Genomic DNA, 25,440 nt, shown 5'->3' with positions numbered 1-25,440 from the left:
TTTGTTCTTTATGGTGGCACCGGCCACAATCCATTGAAGCCCGAGTGCAGACCCTCACACTGGCTTTCAACATTATATCAATCACATAATTATCAGGTCTTGTTAAGTGCACCCATACTGGGCAGGGGGCTCTTTGAGGGCTAAGAAACAGTAGGAGGTCCATTTAGGAGAAATTACAGCTGCAGGTATGAGTGCAGAAGGTGAGGCACCACTTTGATTATACAGACCCATTCATTTTGTCCCTTAAAAGTGGCACTCCAGGCTCCTTTTCACCTCATTTAACACCTGATTTACTTAATAAAAAGGCACATCTCAGTTGTCCATGTATGTCATGACATAGCGGGGTGGCCTTTCCTCTTTTGTTCTCCATTGCTCCTCAAGCAATCAGTCCTTGATTGCCCTTCTCCTTGGAGTTTGCAGTTGTGTCTAAAAGACACTATCTTGCTAAAAACATTTGTTTACCCTTTCGGGTGTGTACTTCACTGTGTTTATACTTGGGGTTTCGCTTTTCAACAGTAAAAGTAAAAAAAAATCACTTGAGTCCACTCCAACCCCTTTAACAGGAACATGAAAGGAGGGAAACAGAGGGAGAGGGAAAGGGAGAGGTGGGTTTGTTGACCGATAGTGGAATAGAAAAGGAAATACAGACAAGATGTTCATACATCTAAAGAAATATCAATTTATTTGAATACAAACTTAGCTACATGGCATGAAAAAATATATCTACCAAAGTGCATTCAATTGAAATGTACTAACACGATTAAGTGGTTTAAAAAGAGCAATAAAAGGACAAAAAAAGAGACATTCTTCAAATTCCCTTTACATAAAGTATTGATCTAGATACATTTGGCCACAAAAACAAAACAATGAGACATTTCAAAGCAGTTAAACAATTATTTTGATAGCAAAGCCACAAACGGTTCTATTCTTTTATAAAGAGCAAATCTAGGGCAAAAACAAGGCTGTGCTATGACCACTAAACTTTAAAGAACTGGAGTGATTGTGTTGTATAGGGCAGTCCTTGAAAATCGTCGAAAACCACTGTCTTATGCTATTCCATGGCAAGGAGCTGATCAAAGTTAATGCACTTCCAGCAGATTGAAAATAACAGAATTGAATACAAAAAGGACAGCCTGGTTTTTGCTCTGAATTTGATCATGAACATTTCGGCAAACCTATAATTACTTCCATTTGTGTCTTTAACAGTAAATACCCTTTTTAATGTGATTGGTTGTATGTATGTTTTCTTCTACATTTTGGTTCCCCCTGAGAACATTTAAAACAAATTTACACACAAGGCTCTCACAGACATTGCTATAGTTCTTCTCTACAAAATACTCATCAGATCAGGCCTTTTGATCTCATAAAAGTAAAAAGGCACAATAGCAGTTTGCAAGCCAGCTAGAATACAAACGGTTTCAAATGAATACAGACCAATTTTTCCAATAATAAAAATACTATTCTTATTAAATCATAATTTCTAACAGTTGGGTGGGTGGGTGGGGGGGGGGGGGGAGTATCATATAATAGCTTTGTGCTTATAAAGTACTCCATAGCTCCAGGAGAGGAGAGGCTCCATATGGTCTTTCATATTCCTTTTCTATTCCTCAACTAATAGAATGTAAACAACATATATTCTGCCAAATGTTTTTTTTTTTAAGTTTAAAAAAAGATTGTTACAGACTATAATCACTGGTTCATCACAAGCATTCACATTTTAACCAAACAAATCAACAGAAGTTTCAGTACCGGTAACTCATGATTGCTTTTTAGATTTGTAGTCTTGTTACTTCATACACTTTCAGATAGATTTAATAAAAAGAATATGAAGAAAAAAAATGTACGCACAAGACAGTGAAACCATGATTATGACATAGTAGTAAAACTAGTGCAACATTTACAGGGAATTATGATGTAGGGAATGTAAAAGCATGGCAATTCGTACACATTTACAAAAATGGTGCTGGTCCCTTATCTAGTGGGAGATCCCCATTCAAAAACACTGACAAAAGAACACAATGTTTGAAAAAAGACAGACAGGACAACTTCCCTTCACTCACCAGCGTTAAAGAATGCTCCTTCACATGCACACACACACACACACACACACACACACACACACACACACACACACACACACACACACACACACACACTTAAAGTTCAGAAAGTCCCTCTCCATGCTCATTCAACTCCATGGAGTAATAGTCCAGTGGTCGCCTAAGGACAAAAAGCATACACACAGCTTTTGACAACTGCTACAACGTCACAATGATTAAGTGAACGAACTAAAGTATATTGTTTTCGCAGAAGGGTTGAGGCAACATAATGATAGCTAATCATGTTTCTATTCACATTGGCGTAAAAGGGACATCTGTGTAACTATTATGTACAGCTGCATACAGTGAACTGATGCCTCTTCACTTAACCACTGAGGCAGGATGTGTGCGTACATAAGCACGTCTGAGTATGTTTGCACATTCGAGACTGTGCGTGTGTGGCTTGAATGTGTGTTGTCTCACCTCTTTTTGTAGAGGTAGGTAAAGAGGGCTGCCCCCAGTCCCAGTAGCAGTAGAACTCCAATCACCAGGCCAATATGAAGGCCCAGGGCAGACTCTGAAAAGAACACAACCATCAGTCAGCTAAGCCTAAAAAGCCATTTAAATGGATATTCTCTAAGCTTACAGAGAAGGCTTAGTCTGTGCCTAGGAAACCAGCCCATAGGAAATAAACCTGTGCACTGAACTATGCTCCCAAAATGAGCATGTTCGACTCACATTGTCAGCCATGCTTATCTTAAATAAATAAAAAACATCAGGAGCTCTGTGCATGCTAGGGTCCATGGACTCATATCTGAAGTCTCCAATATCTGGTATGACCATTGGCTATGTCTAAATCTGTACAAAGATCGCCACCTTCTGGACAATAATGGTCAAATCTGAGTTAAGAATCTGTCCTTCACGGGAAACCTTTGCACATATTTCCACAGTTAATAACCGAAACACTCAATCTTGACATAGCAACTACAGATAATCTATCCCACTGGACTAAGTAAAGGGTACAGATGATGTGTAAAAATACAGTATAATGCAGGAGGACTAAACTAAAGGCCTCCAGCACTGTCCTGTGGGTTGGTTTGTTTTCATTCCATCCAATATCCTTGTCTTTGATTGGCTCTTCACCAATATCCTTAGTCTTCATTTGTTGTTAGTTCATTTGTACTTAGGCCTTCTACAACTCAACACTAGTGGTCAGTGTGTGGTGTGTTCTACGGGGGTGCTTTCCTTAGTCAATAACTGTAGCGAAACATTTTGCACCGTAGCAAAAAGCTTTACTCCAAATGGAAACAATTTTGCTACGAAAACTACAGTATCTATTGGACAAATTCAGGAAGGTCCTTCCTTGTTTCGGTCCGTTTAGTTCTGTTTGCTTACTAGTGAATATACCCATGTTAAGGCAATGAGATATTTCCTCCAATCAATGTTTGCTCACACATATCAAGAGAGCTACATCCAGGTATTCAATAAAGCTTTATAAGTGTGGTGTGTTCAGGCTGTTTGCGTGTGCCGGGTTAAGAACAGGGTTGTGTTCAATAGGGAAAACTGTTGCAAAACATTTCGGAACGCTGTGCAGCCAAAAATGAAAAGGTACATTAAACCTGAAAAAAAATGAAAGAAAAAGGCCCTGGGCAGACTGTGGGTGCAAACAGAGGCAGGTAAAGCAGTCACATAGGGAGGTTAAGGGCAGTAGTAAAACGAAAGATGGAGGAATATCTCCAATCTTTTCAGCGGCTAGTACAGTGCCTATAGAGTTGCGTTCCAAAGTGGGATTGAAATAGATTTTATTGTAATTTTGTCATTGATCTAAAATACTCCATAATGTCAAAGTGAAAAGAAAATTCTGCAAATGTTTACAAATTAACACAAATGTAATCATTTATAATTGTATAAAGACAATTATTTGGTTGCAATTTTGTAATATTTTATATCAAGGGTGGTCAAACATCCTCCAGGAGAGCTACTGGATGTGCAGGCTTTTGTTCAAGCCCCGCTCTAACGCACCTCATCGTAGCCTAAACATCAGCTGCTCAACAGGGTTTTGATAAGCAGACTCGGGTGTGTGTTAGGGCTAGATCTAAAGCCTGTACACCCAATAGCTTCCAGATGGATGGTTGACCATGTGTTTTATACAGTAGCCTAACAGTGCAGTTATTCTACTTTTTGGTGGGTTTGGTGCCTTGATCAAGGGCACAACGTCAGGAGATAGTAGGCAAACATGGGATTAGAGACCAGCGGCCTTCTAATGTCAATACCACATTATTCACACTTTCATGTAGGCTACATAGACGCCACCAATTATTGGTCATGGAGATTTGGTTAAAAGTCATGGAAAAGTCATGAAATTCCATCTGCCAAAATGTATATAAACCCTTAACAGTGAATAATCAAAAAGGTCTCTATAGCAGAATGTAATTTGGGCATTTCTGTGAACATAGTCTAAATGGACCAACTTGAGAAAAGACAGTTCCTGCACCTCTTTCATCCCAAGTCAAGCACTGGTTTGCGTAAGTATTCTAGGGCCCTATAAAACACAGAAGGAATCCAGACAAAAACATACATTAGTAAAGGTCCGTCAGTCAAGTATTCAAAAGACCAGGTAACTTTTTGAAAGCCTCATAAAAAAAGAGAAGTGATTAGCAGATGGGTAACAATAACAAAACAGACATTGAATACATATCTAAGCATGGTCAAGTTAATCATTATTCTGTGGATGATGTATAAAACCACCCAGACACTAGAAAGATGCAGTCGCACTACCTTCTGGAGAGCCCTGTGGTTGCGGGTGGTGCAGTTACCATACCAAGCGGTGATACAGCGCGACAGGATGCTCTCAATTGTGCATCTGTAAAGGTTTGTGAGGGTTTTAGGTGCCAAGCCACATTTCTTTAGCCTCCTGAGGTTCAAGAGGCGCTGTTGCGCCTTCTTCACCACACTGTCTGTGTAGGTGGACCATTTCAGTTTGGCTGTGATGTGTAGGCCGAGGAACTTGAAGCTTTCCACCTTCTCCATTGCGGTCCCGTCGATGTGAATAGGGTTGTGCTCCCTCTGCTGTTTCCTGAAGTCAACAATCATCTCCTTTGTTTTGTTGACGTTGAATGAGAGGTTATTTTCCTGGCACCACACTCCCAGAGCCCTCACCTCCTCCCTGTAGGCTGTCTCATCAAATGTTGGTAATCAAGCCAACTACTGTTGTGTCGTATGCAAACTTGATGATTGAGATGGAGGTGTGCTTGGCCACGCAGTCATCGGTGAATAGGGAGTACAGGAGGGGGCTGAGCACACACCCTTTTGGGGCCCCAGCGTTGAGGATCAGTGAAGTGGGGGTGTTGTTTCCTACCTTCACCACCTGGGTGTGGCCCGTCAGGAAGTCCAGGACCCAGTTGCACAGGGCGGGGTTCAGACCCAGGGCCTCGAGCTTGATGATGAGCTTGGAGTGTACTATGGTGTTGAATGCTGAACTATAGTCAATGAACAGCATTCTTAAATAGGTGTGGATCTATTGGGGCAGGAAGCAAATTGAAGTGGGTGGCAGTTAAGGTGGAGGTGAAATGATTCTTGACTAGTCTCTCAAAGGTCTTAATGATGACAGAAGTGAGCACTATGGGGCTATAGAAATTTAATTCAGTTATCTTTGCTTTCTTGGCCATCTTGAAACATGTGGGGACAGCAGACTGGGATAGATTGAATATGTCCGTAAACATACCAGCTAGCTGGTCTGCGCATGCTCCGAGGCCGCGCTAGGGATGCCGTCTGGGCCGGCAGCCTTGCAAGGGTTAACATGCTTAAATGTCTTATATCGGCCACGGAGAACCCAGTCTTTGGGAGCGGACCGCGTCAGTGGCACTCTGTTATCCTCAAAGCAAGTGAAGGTGTTTAGCTTATCCGGAAGCAAGACGTCGGTGTCCACAACGTGGCTGGTTTTCTTTTTGTAGTCTGTGATTTAACTAGGCAAGTCAGTTAAGAACAAATTCTTATTAACAATGACGGCCAAACCTGGACGACGCTGGGACAATTGTGCTATGGTTCCTATGGAACTCCCAATCGCAGCCAGTTGTGACACCTCTAACACTGAGATGCAGTGCCTTAGACACACTCGGGAGACCAAAAAGGAACCAAGATTGAACTCTTTGTCCTCAATGACAAGCACCACGTTTGGAGGAAATCTAGCACCATCCCTACGGTGAAGCATGTTGGTGGGAGACTGGTCTATGGATTTCACGTGACTGGGAATACAGATATGCATCCGTTGGTGACAAATACCTAAAAAAAGGTAGTGGCGTGGATCAGAAAAACAGTCAGTATCTGGTGTGACCATTTGCCTCATGCAGCATGACACATCTCCTTTGCATAGAGTTGATCAAGCTGTTGATTGTGGCCTGTGGAATGTTGTCCCACTCCTTTTCAATGGCTGTGCGAAGTTGCTGGATATTGTCAGTAACTGGAACACGCGGTCGTACACGTCAATCCAGAGCATACTAAACATGCTCAATGGGTGACATGTCTGGTGAGTATGCAGGCCATGGAAGAACTGGGACACACTCGGCTTCCAGAAAATATGTAAAGATCCTTGGAACATGGGGCTGTGCATTATTATGCTGAAACATGAGGTGATGGCAGCAGATGAATGGCACAATAGTTGGCCTCAGGATCTCTTCATGGTATCCATGTGCATTCAAATTGCCATTGATAAAATGCAAATGTGTTCATTGTCCATAGCTTATGCCTGCCCATACCATAACCCCACCATGGGGCACTCTGTTCACAATGTTGACATCAGCAAACCGCTCGCCCACACAACGCCATTCAGGTGAAATGAAGAACGCAATCTTCTTCATCACCTAACGTATTGCACAAGTTGACTGCAGGTAATTTACTTAAAAAGTAGCTACAATTATACAAAATGTATTAAAACACTTCAAAAGAAAGTTTCAAATGGCATTGACAAACACCTGGTATACCGCCAAAGTCTAACACTCACTCGTCTTTCCCTTTCATTTTAGTAGACAAATTTTGTCAAAATGATAAAATCACACCATGCAACAAGGGATGTAGCCTACAGTCAGAGATAGACAATGTTGATTGGCAGGTGGAATGATGTCCAATGGGGTTGCAATGTAAAGGTGGGAGGCAAGGATCAGGTCGGCTCCTTTCCCCCTCGCTCGGCAGAGATTTCAGAAAAGCTAAAATTGTGAGCTATGTCAGGGGGGCTGACATAGTAAGGAAGAGAAGCAAGAATAACCAGAGGATGGGAAAGGAGTGGCTCACCTCATTTGCCACTCTACTTTCCAACAGACACTTTTGATAGGTTCTTTCGAAAGTAGGTGATCCTAACGAATCCCCACATGCAAAATATCAAATAAAATAATTTAAATAGAACCTCCCCATTTCGGATAGTTTTCTTCCGTTTTGTGCCTAGTTAACACAACCCAGATTAGTGAATGTTGTTCAAGCGGGGGCTCACCAGTGCTCATGTGTCGGTCAGTAGCCGGGCCATTACAGGTGTCCCCCTGGGTGGGGGAGGTCTGGAGGATGAGGGCCCTCTGGTGGTCCGACAGGGCCTGGATGTTTCCCTGCACACGCAGCCACCCGGCAGCACAGGAGAAGTTGGCCACTGACACACACACACACACACACACACACTACAATTACTCTACTATTATAGAAAACATAAAACCAAATCCCACATCCTCAATATTGGATGACAAAAAACAGAGTATTGCACAATATTATGTGTGGGTATATCAATTAGGAAATGTATTATGAGTGTGCCCCAGTGGAGGCTCATGAGAGGAGGAAGGGGAGGACCATCCTACTCAGTAAATCTTTTTTATTTTTACATGATCCTTTTTAGTTAAAATTATACAATATATATTCACGTGCACAAATACCTGATTAAAACAGTTTTGCAATGACGGTCTACAGTAGTCTCATCAGTACTGTTTAGGGTAGCACCATGGTGTAGCCGGAGAACAGCTATTTTCCATCCTCCTCTGGCAACATTGACTTCAATACAAAACCTAGAGGCTGGTGCTTCTCGCCACCTTCCATAGACCTACATGATAATTATGACGACTCCGGAGGACATCCTTCAACCAATCAATGCTTTTGCAGTATGAACTGACATGTTGTCCATCCAATCAAAGGATCAGACAATGAACGTAGTACTATGAGATTTAAAAACTTTGAGTTGGTTAAATTGTTGGATAGATTGAAATAGTTAAGCATATTTAGGCTATTGTTACATTCAAATTCATTGCTTCAAACTACAGGAGACGGAGGAGGTACATTATATACTGTTTTCTTGGTCTTAAAACTTTATTTCTGTGTCGAGTTTGAAATATATTGCACTATTTGCCCTGTTAACTTTAGTAGCAACTAACTAGCTAGCTACCAGAGTGCAGATTTCTCTGTCAGACTGGCTAGCTAATGACAATGTAGTGGATTTTTTTTTCTTTCTATTCATTTAACCAGGTAGGCTAGTTGAGAACAAGTTCTCATTTGCAACTGCGACCTGGCCAAGATAAAGCAATGCAGTTCAACACATACAACAACACAGAGTCACACATGGAATAAACAAACATACAATCAATAATACAGTAGAAAAAATATATATACAGCATGTGCAAATGAGGTAGGATAAAAGAGGTAAGGCAATAAATAGGCCATGGTGGCAAAGTAATTACAATATAGCAATTAAAACACTGGAATGGTAGAATGTGCAGAAGATGAATGTGCAAGTAGAGATACTGGGGTCCAAAGGAGCACAATAAATAAATACAGTATGGGGATGAGGTAGATTGGATGGGCTATTTACAGATGAGCTATGTACATGTTCAGTGATCTGTGAGCTGCTCTGACAGCTGGTGCTTAAAGATAGTGAGGGAGGTAAGAGTCTCCAGCTTTAGTGATTTTTGCAGTTCGTCCAGTTATTGGCAGCAGAGAACGGCGGCCAAAGGAAGAATTGGCTTTGGGGGTGACCAGTGAGATATACCTGCTGGAGCGCGTGCTACGGGTGGGTGCTGCTATGGTGACCAGTGAGCTAAGGCGGGGGCTTCCCCTAGCAGACACTTGTAGATGACCTGTTGTTTAAGAACCCGTTTCATTTCTCACATCAAATTCAAGCTTCTGGGAAAAAGATGCGTCGATCATGTAATGGACAAAGGTCTGGGTATTCAAACAGTGCAACACAACGAGAAGTTAAGATACAGAGATACTGTATTTTTGGGCATGTAAGTGTTGACCTGTAGGGGACACGTTGCTTCGTACCGCTACGTTGTGGGACAAAGCAAAGGGGAACGATGAGATGGAAACTTCAGCTAACAAGGGCAACTACAAGGAGCTTGCAGAGGTAAGTGCACGTTATAATGCTTTACTTGCTGGGCATATGAACGTTTCTACTGTATCATCTGGGATGTCAGAATCAATTCAGAATGAGTGAGATTAAAAGTCAGGTTAACGCAGCACATTTTTTCGCATGACAAATAGATGAAACCACAGACATCAGCTGTCGCTCACATTTGTTAGATATCGTTAGGTATATGGATGATCAGGGGTTCATTGTCTGACCATCCAGATCAGGGCTGGATGGTATACCAGAAGGTATACCAAACTTTTTTTGATATACTCAGAGTATATTAGCATGTTTTAACCACTCCTATATAAATGGTAGAATATCTGACACTCAACAAGAAGGTCTGATTTCATGATTACTGAAACAGGATCCAATTGGTAAATATAAAGATCCTGCCCGTTTCAAAAATTGAAGGCTTTTCACACTTCAGTGTTGTGATGCAACATTTCTATCTAAATGCTTAGCGCATTGAATTAAAAAAGCTATTGTCGGATAGTATTAAAATCCGACTGGTTTTTACATGGACGATACATTGGAGATAATATAAGACAAGTACTGGAAACAATAGAACACTGAGACATATCTGGGAAACCAGGCCTGGTATTCATAGCTGACTTTGAAAAGGCCTTTGATAAAGTACGACTGGAGTTTATATACAAATGCCTGCAATACTTCAATTTTGGAGAATCTCTAATAAAATGGGTTAAAGTTATATATAGTAACCCTAGATGTAAAATAGTAAATAATGGCCACATCTCAGAAAGATTTAAACTGTCCAGAGGAGTAAAACAAGGTTGTACACCATTGGCATATCTATTCATTATTGCCATCGAAATGTTTGCTGTTAAAATCAGAGCCAACAATAAAATTAATCGATTAGAAATCCAGGGCTTAAAACAAAAGGTGTCATTGTACGCTGATGATTCGTTGTTTTCTTTAAAATCCACAAATAGAATCCCTCCACAGCTTCATATATGATCTAGATAATTTTTTTAAACATCTCTGGATTAAAACCAAATTATGATAAGTGTACTATACATTGGATCACAAAATAATTACTTTTACATTACCGTGTAGATTACCAATACAATAGTCAGACGTGTATGTGGACATACTTGGTATAGATATCCCGAAAGAAAGAAATTCTCTCACTACAATACATTTTAATAGAAAGTTAACAAAATAGACAAGATCTAGCTACCATGGAAAGGAAAATACAGTTGAAGTAGGAAGTTGAGATACACCTTAGCCAAATACATTTAAACTCAGTTTTTCACAATTCCTGACATTTAATCCTAGTAGAAATTCCCTGTTTTAGGTCAGTTAGGATCACCACTTTATTTTAAGAATGTGAAATGTCAGAATAATAGTAGAGAAATATTTATTTAAGCTTTTATTTATTTCATCACATTCCCAGTGGGTCAGAAGTTTACATACACTCAATTAGTATTTGGTAGCATTGCCTTTAAATTGTTTACATTTGGTCAAATGTTTCGGGCAGCCTTCCACAAGCGTCCCACAATAAATTTTGTCCCATTCATCCTGACAGAGCTGGTGTAACTGAGTCAGGTTTGTAGGCCTCCTTGCTTGCACACACTTTTCAGTTCTGCCCACAAATGTTCTATGGGATTGAGGTCAGGGCTTTGATGGCCACTCCATTACCTTGACTTTGTTGTCCTTAAGACATTTTGCCGCAACTTTGGAAGTATGCTTGGGATCATTGTCCATTTGGAAGACCCATTTGCGACCAAGCTTTAACTTCCTGAATGATGTTTTGAGAGGTTGCTTCAATATAACCACATAATTTTCCTTCCTCATGGTGCCATCTATTTTGTGAAGTGCACCAGCCCTCCTGCAGCAAAGCACCCCCACAACACGATGCTGCCACCCCGTGTTTGGTTGGGATGGTGTTCTTCGGCTTGCAAGCCTCTCCCTTTCTCCTCCAAACAAAACTATGGTCATTATGGCCAAACAGTTCTATTTTGTTTCATTAGACCAGAGGACATTTTTCCAAAAAGCACGATCTTTGTCCCCATGTGCAGTTGCAAACTGTAGTCTGGCTTTTTTATGGCAGTTTTGGAGCAGTGGCTTCTTCCTTGCTGAGCGGCCTTTCAGGTTACATCAATATAGGACACGTTTTACTGTGGATATAGATACTTTTGTACCGGTTTCCTCCAGCATCTTCACATGGTCCTTTGCTGTTGTTCTGGGATTGAGTTGCAGTTTTCACATCAAAGTAAGTTCATCTCTAGGAGAAAAAATGTGTCTCCTTCCTGAGCGGTATGACGGCTGGATGGTCCCATGGTGTATATACCACCGTATTACTGTTTGTACAGATGAACGTGGTACCTTCAGGCGTTTGGAAATTGCTCCCAAGGATGAACCAGACTTGTGGAGGTTAACAATTATTTTTCTGAAGTCTTGGCTGATTTCTTTTAATTTTCCCATGATGTCAAGCAAAGAGGCACTGCATTTGAAAGTAGGTCTTGAAATACATCCACAGGTACACCTCCAATTGACTCAAATGATGTCAATAAGCCTATCAGAAGCTTCTAAAGCAATGAGATCATTTTCTGGAATTTCCCAAGCTGTTTAAAGGCACAGTCACTTTAGTGTATGTAAACCTCTGACCCACTGGAATTGTGATACAGTAAATTATAAGTGAAATAATCTGTCTGTAAACAATTGTTGGAAAAAATACTTGTGTCATGCACAAAGTAGATGTCCTAACCAACTTGCCAAAACTATAGTTTGTTAACAAGAAATTTGTGGAGTGGTTTAAAAACAAGTTTTAATGACTTCAACCTAAGTGTATGTAAACTTCTGACTTCAACTGTATATAATATATATATATATTGGATTGGAAATGATGCAGACAATTACATTGGAAGATACAATCTGTTCGCAATATTAAAGCTGATCCCCCCCCTAAAAAGTCCCCTCCTGTGTCAATTCCCTCCTGATATAAACTGAAGCCATGTCTCATTTGTCGTCTCATCCAGTGGCGCAATGAATGTTTCCTCTCCAAGCACCGAGTATACCTGTCCATTTTCTCTCATTACTGTATGTAGAGTCAATCACATACACATTGACATTACTACACCTCAACGGGATTTTAATCCTTGCTTGGACTAAATCCTTCTCATCACTTTTTGTAACCGTGTCGTGTTATTGTTTTTGGTCTATCCCAGTCAAATCCTGTCCTGCCCTCAATGGAAGTGTTGGAACTCCATCCATCCATGATGAGCCTGACCTACACAGAAGCCTCTGAACACTTCAACTCATGCCTCATTCAATCACTGCTGTGATCCCTTCCCCACACTAAGTAGCCCTCTCATTCCCCATAATATGTCTATTAAATGTTTTAGGTTAAAATACATTTGTCTTTGATGATTTTTTTAAAAGTCCTCTCTGTGCCTATACCATGGGTCTGCCATCCAAACATGTTCAAGTAACCAGCCTCCACTGGTGTGCCCTTGTTTGCAACTGTGTGTGTGTGTGTGCTTGTTGTCTCTGTAATGCAAGAGTGTTGTATCTCACCCTGCAGGTAGAGGGCAGAGATACCACAGTGACATCTTTCTTCCATGTAGCCAGCCACATCCATCTCACTGTGACCCTGCACCAGCCCACTGCAGTCTGACACAGAAAGAGAGCAACAGATAGAGAGAAAGAAGGAAAGAGTGAGCGTTAGTATGGTTAAGGACGGTACATAAGCCATTAGAGATACTATTGAGTTGAGACCACTTGATTGAACATTATATTATGTATTACGCACTTAAAAATACAACACCTCTAATACGCTATAAATCAGACAAACTGTCTAGTCATGCAGCAGACAGAATTATTCCTCTAATCATTCCGGAAATGTGTGCTACTGGCATCAATTTCCATTTACACTTCCCTTTTATTAAAATCCTCATAAAAAGCCCCATTTCCAAAGAAATATGGATGACATGGCTTACTTCCTGGGTGCTCCTGCCAATCACCGGAGAGGGGCGCCAAGCATAGGTCGATGTCGCTGGAGAAGGCGGGGCTGGGGCAGATGTTAGTCAAGCGTGGGGTGGGGGAGGAGCTGGTCCAGGAGGAAGGGCTTCTCGCCTCACAGCAGGAGCAACGGCTGAGAGACACAGGACCTTCCTCCACTGACCTGTAGCGTACACAGAGATGCGCGCGCACACACGCAAGGTATATTCATTGACATTAAGGCCTAGATTCAATCAGATCGATGTTAACTGGCGATAGTAGACACCCACATAGCTGATGTTTGAGGTGTCTGAGGAACTGCGTTTGAGCTGTAAAATCGGTGAGCAGCTGCTCTTGTGATCATTGTCACGAACCCATACCTGTCCCACTCGCATTAGAAGTTTAGAACGAGAAAGCGTAGCCTATATAGAAATAGGGCCGGGACGATACCAGTATCACTGGAAACCAGCCCTAATGTTGGAAACAAACATCATAATGTTGTCATCCAGAGTCACCTTTCATTTATTTTCCAAGCTATAGCACACAATATTTTACATACAGCAGGTTTATAAGGGACGAGATTTGTCTGCTTCGTGTTTTCATTTTTGCCCTGGAAAGAATATTGAGATACTGCTATTGTCTTGGCCCTAATAGAAATAATAATGCTCAAATTGAAAATCATTAAAGAAAAAAAATTACGAGAATTTCTATCAGCCTAATTGTGGTGTAGATTACATCTCACATTCCATTGTTTGAACTTGTAAACAAGGCTGCATGGGATTTCTCTTAATCCGACTCGGTGCAGTCAATGGAAATGTCCGGTTTAGATATAATTGCGGCAGCCGCTTGTGGATTTGACAGCTTTCTAACGCATTTCCACCTCTGACAGTGTCAAAACATCAGCTATGCGGATGTCAACGAAAACTAAAGCGGATCGGACTGAACCGGGCCCTAAGAAAAGACTGTCTAGCTTCACTTGATCTATATACCTTGATGAAGAGTTTTATTCTCAGTAGTAAAAACAAGTGAATTTCATTCCTACCTGAGTACAGGCATCACCTGCTGCCCTCTGGTGGCTGAGAGTTTAATGAGAAGTCTCAGGTCATTACTGAACACTAGGGTGTCTCGGAGAGTGCTGTTGGTTAGGGTCGTACCAGCTCTACACACAGTGACTGTGTCAGAACACAGCACTACGGCTCCATTGGCCGGAATTGTGGCCCCCTCGGGAAACACCTGGTCTGTGAACGAGATAGTGGAGAGATTATAGACCAGGTGAGGGAGGGAACGTGTGAGAAAAAGAAAATGTTTTATTTGTTCCGTTTATCTGTTTCTTAGGGCAACAAAACGTTTCAAAATGTTGTGCAAATAGTCCCTCCCCGTTTCACACCATTTTTTTCCTGATTCATGCCTAGTGAACATCACCCTGCTCTCACCTGCTCCGGTGACGTTCCCGATGAGGTAGAAGCCGTTGTGGTCGGTGATACTGGTCAGGGGTAGGGCCATGGTCGTACCGGTGCGATTCTCTTCAAACACTGTCAGGACCAGGCCCTGTAGGGAGGTCAGGGGCGGTCCTAGCAGCTCCACAAACCCCCTCTGCCGGCTGTGGTTGGTCCAGCGGGCACCGCCCACCTCACTGATGACCACACCCTCAGGGGGAGGGGGTGGGCGGGGACAAGAGTTCTCCCTCAGAGGTGTGGGTGGGGCCACCTGAAGAACAATAGAATTGATAGGCGTTCAATGGTACAATAGCTTGCCAATTGAACAGGTGCCCTGGCTATCTAATAGACAGACTGGGACAACGTCCCAAATATCTTCTTTCTAGTACACAGGATGCCAGATAAGTAAATGCTTTCTTTCTAGTTACGCAATAGCCTAACAATGAGCAAAATACAACTGGTTAGAGCAGGGTTGTGCCGATGTTGTCATACTTGTATTCGTGATCGTATCCATTTTTAAGCACACCTGATACACGTAATCAGATTTACTCGTGATCGGAAAACCCAGAAGTGTGGTTTAAATGCCGGTAAAGCCTATACCACAAGTGCACATCACTGCACTATCACTCAGAGTGCATCTCAGAGCACACCGTTATGTTCCTTCACACACATTGTTAAACGACCCGACATATGAAAATGCACATCATTAACTTACTTAGTCCAATTATCAACGACGGCTAATAAATAGCCTAATGCATGGCTAGATTCTACTGCCTGCATTTATTCCAGACACAGATTTAGAGATGAAGCTAGGCTAATTTGCTTGCCCCGTATATTGTTTCACCTTTGAGAGAAGCAAAACGTCTTATGCCACAACATTCGATCAATCAAAAGAATCTACATTTGTCATTTTACTTTCTAATGATCTGACGCTCGGTAAACATGCCTGGGTGAGAAGAAATAATAATAGCAAGCAAGCATGCGGTGGCTTGGATCACGACAGACGACGTCAGCAATGGACAGACAAAGTAGACCTACTAAACAACCCCAAGTAGACAGACTAAAACCATCATATAGCCTGAGCAAAGTCGACAGGAAATAACTATTGAACAACAACGACTAGCTACGGATTCTGATTTATACACAAGAGTTTGGAGAAGGGGAGACTTGTGCCCTAAGACGACTGACTGTGTGAGTGTCTGTCTGGGGAAAATGAGAGCCGAGGGAGAGCGGCTTGTTCTAATCCAATCGTTGCGGCAGGCTCAACTGATACCCCGCCCCGTTTCTTTACAGACAGAAGAACTAGCCAATAGTTGTTTGGAGCAGACAGCACTTCACACTGTTTGAGGGAGAGAGAGATGCGTGCTGGCAGCTGAAAATGTATTCCCCCCCCCAATCACGGATAATTACAAAAACACCCGTGTCATATTCGTATTTGGGAAATTCTCCATATCCGTTACAATACTTGTTTTGTCCGAGTACTCGGCACAAGCATTTCACTGCACTCGCAATAACATCTGCTAACCATGTGTATATGAACAATAAATTTGATTTAGAGTTGTTCCATTCCAATAAGTTAACAAAATTGGGAGAGAGATATATTTTATAGTGAAAAGACTGCAAGTATCCTTGAGGGCAAAGGGCATGGCATACTATGGTTGTTATAGCAAAAATATAAAATGCAACAGTTTCAAATACTTTACTGAGTTAAGGTTCATATAAGGAAATCAGACAATTGAAATTAATTCTTTAGGCCCTAACCTAGATTTCACGACTGGGAATACAGATATGCATCGGTTGGTACCTTTAAAAAAATTAAAAAAAGATGGTGAGCCTAACCCCTATCTGGTGTGACCACTATTTGCCTCATGCAGCACAACACATCTCCTTTGCATAGAGTTGATCAGGCTGTTTATTGTGGCCTGTGGAATGTGGTCCCACTCCTCTTCAACGGCTGTGCAAAGTTGCTGGATATTGGCGGGAACTGGAACATGTGGTCTCGTACACGTCAATCCAGAGAATCCCAAACATGCTCAATGGGTGATATGTCTGGTGAGTATGCAAGCCATGGTAGAACAGGGACATTTTAAGCTTCCATGAATCATGCAGAGATCCTTACATCATGTGGTTGTGCATTATCATGCTGAAGCGGCAGATGAATGGCACGACAATGGGCCTCCGGATCTCGTCACAGTATCTCTCTGCATTCAAATTGCCATCGATAAAACGCAAATGTCTTGGTTGTCCATAGCTTATGCCTGCCCATACCATAACCCCACTGCCACCATGGGGCACTCTGTTCACAACGTTGACATAAGCGAACCACTCGCCCCTACAACGCCATACTTGCGGCTTGCGGTTGGAAGTACAGCCAAATTCTCTGAAACGACGTTGGAGGCGACATATGGTAGAGAAATTAACTAATTCTATTCTCTGGCAACAGCTCTGGTGGACATTACTGCAGTCAGCATGCGAATTGCGCTCTCCCTCAAAACTTTAGACATCGTTGGCATTGTGTTGTGTGACAAAAGTGCACAATTTAGAGTGGCCTTTTATTGTCCCCAGCACACGGTGCATCTGTGTACTGATTGGGGTTGCAAAGGGTCAGAAACTGTCCGGTAAATTTCCGTAAATTTTCCATGGGAAGTTAAGCCCGGGAATTTGGGGAATTTTGCTTAAATTCAACAAAAAAAGTTAGCTTATAACAGTGACCCTTTTTTTGTGGGATACACAAGGCAATTCTAGGTCTTGTGGCATATTTTGGTTAAACTGTCCCCAATTCAATGGAATTGCAACCCTCTGCATGCACAGTGCATTCTTCCATCACATGTACAGCTGATTCTCAAGATCTTGCGCACTAATGAGACGCTTTTGAGCCCACACTACTACACTGTCTGAGCCAAGGACTACATGCTATCTAGTAAGTTTGGATTACAATGCTGGGTGGGGTGAATATATTTTATATGAAATACATTCTTTTTTGTTAACTTCTTTGGGACAGGGCAGTATTGAGTAGCTTGGATAAAAAGGTGCCCAGAGTAAACTGCCTGCTACTCAGCCCTAAAAGCTAGAATATGCATATAATTAGTGGATTTGGATAGAAATCACTCAGAAGTTTCTAAAACTGTTTGAATGATGTCTGTGAGTATAACAGAACTCATATGGCAAAAACACGAGAAAAAATCCAACCAGGAAGTGGGAAATCTGAGATTTGTAGTTTTTCAACTCTTTGCCTATCCAAGATAGTGTAAATTTGGTCCGATTGCACTTCCTAAGGCTTCCACTAGATGTCAACAGTCTTTAGAACCTTGTTTGATGCTTCTACTGTGAAGGAGGGGGAATGGGACCTGAATGAGTCAGGGGTCTGGCATGAGCTGATCACGCACGCTCACGTGAGATTTAGCTGCGTTCCACCGCAATTCTAAAGACAAAGGAATTTGAAACATTATTGAAGATTTATGTTAAAAACATCCTAAAGATTCAATCTATACTTCATTTGACATGTTTCTACGAACTGTAATAAGTTCAGACTTTGTCTGAACTTTCGCCTGGACTTGCCCGCGCCTCGGGAGTTTGGATTGTGTACTAAACGCGCAAACAAAAAGGAGGTATTTGGACTTTATCGAACAAATCAAACATTTGTCGAACTGGGATTCCTGGGAGTGCATTCTGATGAAGATCAAAGGTAAGTGAATATTTATAATGCTATGGCGAAGTGGATCTAAAATTCCATGCATAACACTTGTATCTTTTATCAATGTTTATTATGAGTATTTCTTGATGTGGCTCTCTGCAAAATCACCGGTTGTTTTGGAACTACTGAACATAATGCGCCAATGTAAACTGAGATTTTTGGATACAAATATGAACTTTATCGAACAAAACATACATGTATTGTCTAACATGAAGTCCTATGAGTGTCATCTGATGAAGATCATCAAAGGTTAGTGATTAATTTTATCTCTATTTCTGCTTTTTGTGACTCCTCTCTTTGGCTGGAAAAATGGCTGTGTTTCTGTGACTAGGTACTGACCTAACATAATCGTTTGGTGTGCTTTCGTCGTAAAGCCTTTTTGAAATCGGACACTGTGGCTGGATTTACAACAATTTTATCTTTAAAATGGTGTAAAATACTTGTATGTTTGAGGAATTTTAATTATGGGATTTCTGTTGTTTTGAATTTGGCGCCCTGCAATTTCACTGGCTGTTGTTGAGGTGGGACACTAGCGTCCCGAATATCCCAGAGAGGTTAACTAGTAAATAGTAGCCTACAGCAATGTGTGTTTAAATAATTTCTAACTTGTTAACAATTTCTGCTAGTTAGTTTTTGCTACAATGTAGGTTTTAGCTTGCTTGAGCCTAAGGAGTGTAAATTCACCTTTTTCCATACATGTTTCATTTAAAAACATTTATCTTACAAAGGAGTTGTTTAATCTAACTGCTTAACAATTTATATGTACATGGAATTGTATTTGTTTTTTAAAAACTCATTTTTATCAACTTTACAGGAAAGTGCCACTGCACTATCTGATGTGTGGAGACATTTACCTGTAGATAATGTAGAAGGAAAAGCTGTTAACATTTGCAAATACTGTGCCAAATCATATGTGAAGAATGCAACAAAGATGCAGAATCATATGGCCAAGTGCATAAAGTTCCATCAGCACTCACAACAAGCAACCTCTGACAAAAGTCCTTCTACTTCTATTTGAGGTGAAAATGATGAATCAGACACCTTATCAATAGCAACGGCTCATGGTCTTCCTGAATCAGAATTCTTTTGGACTAAATGGAGGAACGTAGTCAGAGAAATTCTGATGAATGTCTTGCTCGAGCTGTGTAAGCAACTGGTTCACCTCTGATGCTCACAGGCAATGTGTATTGGAAGAGATTTCTGAATGTTCTTCGCCCAGCATACACTCCTCCAACCAGACCTGCTTTATCTACTCATTTGCTGGATGCAGAGTTCAACAGAGTTCAAGTGAAAGTCAAGCAAATCATAGAGAAAGTAGACTGATGGGTGGTCGGATGTTCGTGGGCAAGGAATAATTAACTACATCGTCTCCACCCCTCAACCAGTATTCCACAAGAGCACAGACACAAGAGACAACAGACACAACGGTCTCTACATTGAAGATGAGCTGAAGGCAGTCAAAAATGACCTTGGACCACAGAAGGTATTTGCACTGGTGACAGACAATGCTGCGAACATGACGGCTGCTTGGTCTAAAGTGGAGGAGTCCTTCCCTCACATCACACCCATTGGCTGTGCTGCTCATGCATTGAATCTGCTCCTCAAGAACACCATGGCACTAAAAGCAATGGATACACCCTACTAGAGAGCCAAGGAAATTGTTAGGTATGTGAAGGGTCATCAAGTTATAGCAGCAATCTACCTCACCAAGCAAAGTGAGAAGAATAAGAGCACAACATTGAAGCTGCCCAGAAACACCCGTTGGGGTGGTGTTTTCATCATGTTTGACAGTCTCCTGGAGGGGAAGGAGTCTCTCCAAGAAATGGCCATATCACAGTCTGCCGATGTGGCCAGCCCAATCAAGAGGATCCTCCCGGATGATGTATTTTGGGAGAGAGTGGTAAGCAGCCTGAAACTCCTGAAACCTATAGCAGTAGCCATTGCACAGATTGAGGGAGACAATGCCATCCTGTCTGATGTTCAGACTCAGCTTGTAATGTAAGAAAATAAATCCGTACTGCCCTGCCCACTTCACTGTTGCTCCAAGCAGAGGAAACTGTAGTTCTGAAATACATCAAAAAGCGTGAAGACTTCTGCCTGAAGCCCATACACGTCACAGCGTACATGTTGGACCCCAAGTATGCTGGCAAGAGCATCCTGTGTGGTGCAGAGATCAACAAGGCCTATGGTATCATCACTACCGTGTCTCACCACCTTGGCCTGGATGAAGGCAAGGTTCTTGGCAGTCTGGCGAAGTACACTTCCAAGTAAGGGCTTTGGAATGGAGATGCAATATGGCAGTCGTGCCAACATATCTCATCAGCCACCTGGTGGAATGGACTTTGTGGATCTGAGGCTCTTTCCCCCGTTGCCTCAATCATCCTCTAAATCCCACCAACATCAGCCACCTCAGAGCGAAACTGGTCCTTGTTTGGGAACACACACACCAAAGTACGTAACAGGCTGACCAATACAAGGGTTGAAAAACTGGTTGCCATCTGGGCAAACTTTTGGCTTTTTGAGCCTGACCACGAGCTAACCTCAAGGTTGGAAAGTGACAGTGAAGATGAGGCCTCAGAGTCTGATGTTCAAGAGGTGGACATTGAGGAGGTCCAGGGAGAAGACATGATAGCCTGAGAGGAAGACAACCAAAGCTTTAGTTTCTAGACTATCATTTTACAGATGTATGTTGAAAACGTTTTTGGGAGATGCGATGGATCATTGGGGATCATTCAATGTTCCCTTTCTTTTGTTGTTCAGTGAAATCATCCCATGTGAAGAGTCAACTCATTTAATTAAAGTTAATTTCATAACAAAATAGTTAAATTTATATTGGAAGGATTTAATAATTTGTAATTACGTCTACTTATGATAAGGTAAAAGGTTTATGTTTCTGTCTCCATATGCACTCACTGTATATAGACTTTTCCCCCCTATTTCTTTCTATTATATTATTGACTGTATGTTTGTTTATTCCATGTGTAACTCTGTGTTGTTATGTGTGGAACTGCTATGCTTTATCTTGGCCAGGTCGCAGTTGCAAATGAGAACTTGTTCTCAACTAGCCTACCTGGTTAAATAAAGGTGAAAAAAATATATACATTTTACATCTACATTTAATTGGTATTAATATTAATTTGCATATATTACCACAGAAAGTTTCCACCTCTGAATATTCCCCAAAATGTGCAACCCTAGTAATGATCATTTTGTTTAATCAGCTTCTTCATATGCCACACCTGTCAGCTGGATGGATTATCTTGGCAAAGGAGAAATTCTCACTAACAGGGATGTAAACAAATTTGCACACACAATTTGATAGAAATACGTTTTTTGTGCATATGGAAAATGTCTGGGATCTTTTTCAGCTCATGAAACATGGGACCAACACTTTACATGTTGTGTTTATATTTTTGTTTTGTTCAGTGTACCATAGCTAAGGCCTCTGGAAAATAGCCTCTGCTGAAGTAATACAGGAAGGGGTCCTCACCACGAAAGCAGACTGGTCGGCGGGCAGGAGGCCGTTACAGCGGCTCAAGGCTTCATCTCCGGGCTGCACTTCCGAGTCCTCCAGCAGGGGGAGCTGTCCTGGGGTCAAAGCATCGCTCAGTTCCTGGGTGTCCTTGTCCGAGCCCCTCAGCCGGTACACCACCGCATCTAGCAACCCCTGGGTGGGGATCCCTGTTTGAAAGGCAGAGGGCGGGCTGAAGGGGCTGCGGTACAGGGCTACTGCGTCCGGTCCGTTCTGGATGGTGTTGGGTGGCAGGCGGATCGAGGGGGCCGGGACCAGCCTATCACTGCCCACCAGGAAGTAGCCTTGGGCAGTGGTGAAGTGGCCTGTGAGGCTGATCTCGCGGTAGGGCTTGCTGTTGTGTCCGCTGAACAGGAGGAGCCACACGGCCTGCAGAGAGACGCGGCGGCCCGACGGGTGCCACAGCTCGATGAACTCGCCATCCTCGGCTGAGCCCGGGTTGTCAGCATTTACCTCGCTGATCAGAAAGTCTCCCCGACCCCAGGGAGGGAGGTGAGGGGGCACTTCCGTACCCCCAGGGACCACTGAAGAGCGGAAAAAGGAGATTTACCAAATAGCAACAGGTCAAAACTCACTACTATTTGGATAAATTAGATTGTCTCTTCAATTTGGTAACTATTTACATTAAATTGCTCTTATACCCGTGTTTGTAAACACATTGTTAGATAGCAATTATATTCTATTCAATGTATGTTCATTATCATAAATGTTTATTGAATTTAATTGGCTATGATTGATTAGAAGCTAATCGATTTGCCTATATGCACTAATGCGTATCACCATGTGATAGAGAAATATGCAACACTCACCAGTGGCGTGAGGGCAGATCTTAGGCCATGGGCACTGGTTGGGCTGTCCGGGGGTTTGTGGCGCTTCCCAGAATACACCAGGGTCTCTGGTCCAACTGGCCACACCACAGCGACTGAGGTAGAGGCCTCCTTCCCCAAACCTGAGAAAGACCAGCAAGGTTAGTACTTCAGTCTAAGACAGATAAATAGATGGATGGGTGGCTGGATGAGTATGGATGATTGGATTACCTGGCGCTGAGCTGATAGGGCTGTCTGCCTGGTATAAGGGTCTCTGTGAGGTTGGCGCTGGGTTGGTTTCCTGGTCCAGCGAACACAAAGGCGTCTAGGGGCTGCGTCTGGCTCAAGGGGCTGCCTACAGGGAAGTCAGAGGCCTTGCCACTGTACAACGCCACTGCCCCCGACTCATCTCCTGATGTATAACATAGTAGAACTTAATCACTCAACATAGCTTTCACACCAACAAACACGCCACTTTTCATACACAGGATCGTGAAACAATTTGCATAGATATAATTTCACACACAAAATACACAGGTCCAGCTCCTTGACTCATAGAAATCTCTGCAAGACCCAATGAAGAGATATGAAGCTTTTCTCAGCCCTGAAGACCAGTAGGAGCTCCTCCAGGTACAGGTTCACTGACCTTTCATGTTGTTCTTGTCGATGGTGATGGAGATCAGGCCTTCCCTGGAGGTGTGCACGTCGACACTCTCGCTGACCGTGTCCGTCCGCCCGTCCAGCACCAGCAGCACCAGAGGCCCTGCAGCCTGGGACTCGCTTAGCTCCACAAACCCGTCCACCTGCCCCCCTCCCAGCTTCAGCTCGCTGATACGCGTGGTGGCAGTGCTGGGATCAGGGGGGTTGCAGCGGTTGCGTTGGCCAGGTGATGGCAAGTCCACCTGGAAGCCCCAGCTTTCCCCAGAGATCAGGCACCTTTCGATGGACTCGTCCCCCTCGTGGGCCCCCTCGTCCTCCACGAAGGCCGACTCCCCAGGGGTCAACGTCTCAGCCAGGACTTCTGCGCCCCCGGAACGCCGCGTCATGTACACGATGGCATCCACCAGCCCCACGGCTGTGGCGTTCATCTTCTCCCCGTAGCGTGCCGCAGACGTGTGGTAGAGCGCGATGGCGTCTGGTCCATTCTGGACGGTGTTGGGTGGGAGGGGGATGGCCGGTTTTGGCTGCATGTCCACCGAGCCAACCAGGAAGAAGCCTCGGTCATCTGTGGTGTGGCCCTTCAGGTCCAGTACTTTGTAGGCTATGTTGCCGTTTCCATTGTAGAACACCAGGGTGTAGCCTTCCAGTGAGGCCCTCTGGCCGCTGGTGTGGTAGAGCTCAACAAACTCAGTGGTGTCCAGTTTGGGGTTGTCTGCGTTGACTTCACTGATGATGAGGCAGGGATCTCCCCGGACTGACGCACCCAGACACACAGACAGGCAGACAGCGTATGTTGCAACCAGCTGAAGGGCCAGTCTTACCATCATGGTTAACTACTTCCCCAAAAATGTCAGTGCTAAAATGCATTAAAGGTTGAAAGTCTGAAAGATGAAGAAAATTAAGAAGAAACTTTTGAGGTACAAAAACAACAATTATTGACTAGAAATCACAGGAGGTGAAATTATGTTGTGGTGAGGATATCATAACGGTCTTCACCACCTAGACAAGGGGCAAACTCAAAACTACATGACTGTTTATCGGTTTTAACAAAAATAGAGAGTGCATGTTGCAATCTAGGCTAGTAGTATCTGATGATTGAGTCGCCAAAAACAGGAATATGATCGGGAATGTATGTCTCTTACGAGTTACAGTGTGGGTAAATCCTGCATTTCTTGGAAAGCACATGTAGACTAGGATACATTTATTTCATCCAAAATAAATTTAGGCCGTGGCTGCGGATTAATGCAAAAATTGGTAAACTGTGATTTGTATTTTTTCTCACTAGTACTAGGACAAAAACATGTTTTATAGCTTCCTGGACCTTGAGTTAACCAAATCGTAGCTGTAATCTTCGGTAAAAAAAACGTTAAAATAAAAATGTGCGTAATTCAATTTTCGATCGTTTCTTACCAAACCGTAGACCAGGGAATCACAACGACAGTGAATATTGGCTCGAGCACCATAGCGCATAGAAAACGAAGAAAGTTGCCTGCTAATTATTTATTTTTTAAAAGCTTTACTATACGTGCTCTGTAGCTATAGAGTGTAAATATTGGAACTAAATATCTTCAGTTAAAACCTCATTCAAGACCACTAACTTGTTGCATAGAAGACGATATTCAAGTCACGGCTATTGCTATCTCAGCGACGAAACGGTTGTCATTCGAGTCCATCAGTGCCACACAGGGTTAGTGTTACAAAGTAGCGACGTGACTTACTGTATTTCAGTGTCCCGGTCCACGACGAAGGGAGATTGGAAACAATGTTTAGAATCCAACAGATCTGCTTTCTTATTCCGAGAGAGATATTCGTAAACTTTGTTTCAATCTCTGCCGCTCCCAGCGTCGTCTGTCCACATTGACAAAGCACTTTCACCCCCCTCGCGTGCGTGGGCGTTCGGAGGGGGGATGATCCTTGGGTATCCTTCTCGTGCTGCAT

At 42.8% G+C, this 25,440-nt stretch overlaps 1 protein-coding gene across 1 annotated transcript; it reads right to left on the bottom strand.

Moving 5' to 3' along the window:
• Positions 1 to 655: 655 nt before the first annotated feature.
• On the bottom strand, positions 656 to 25,440 carry si:ch211-183d21.1 (uncharacterized). The gene is made up of 12 exons (XM_055924064.1): positions 25,221 to 25,440; positions 23,489 to 24,383; positions 23,074 to 23,254; positions 22,846 to 22,985; positions 21,995 to 22,560; positions 14,808 to 15,081; positions 14,417 to 14,612; positions 13,374 to 13,558; positions 12,952 to 13,047; positions 7,522 to 7,671; positions 2,523 to 2,616; positions 656 to 2,220 (listed from the first exon to the last, which is right to left on the bottom strand). Exons 2-12 carry the CDS (start codon positions 24,327 to 24,329, stop codon positions 2,157 to 2,159), a joined length of 2,787 nt encoding a protein of 928 aa, XP_055780039.1. The 5' UTR covers positions 24,330 to 24,383; positions 25,221 to 25,440; the 3' UTR covers positions 656 to 2,156.

Source organism: Salvelinus fontinalis, chromosome 1 (assembly GCF_029448725.1).
Source record: "Salvelinus fontinalis isolate EN_2023a chromosome 1, ASM2944872v1, whole genome shotgun sequence".
In the NCBI taxonomy this organism is placed as follows: Eukaryota; Metazoa; Chordata; class Actinopteri; order Salmoniformes; family Salmonidae; genus Salvelinus; species Salvelinus fontinalis.
Note: the sequence above shows the minus strand (reverse complement) of the source record. Positions and strands in the feature narration are given on the sequence as shown.

Excerpts from the sequence above, each read along its gene's own strand:
- si:ch211-183d21.1 (XM_055924064.1), bottom strand. The coding sequence starts at position 24,329 with ATGATGGTAAGACTGGCCCTTCAGCTGGTTGCAACATACGCTGTCTGC. Across the intron at positions 22,561-22,845 it reads GATCTGCCCTCACGCCACTG|TGGTCCCTGGGGGTACGGAA; the intron begins GTGAGTGTTGCA and ends TCCGCTCTTCAG. Across the intron at positions 2,617-7,521 it reads TGACCGACACATGAGCACTG|AGTCTGCCCTGGGCCTTCAT; the intron begins GTGAGCCCCCGC and ends TGTTCTTTTCAG.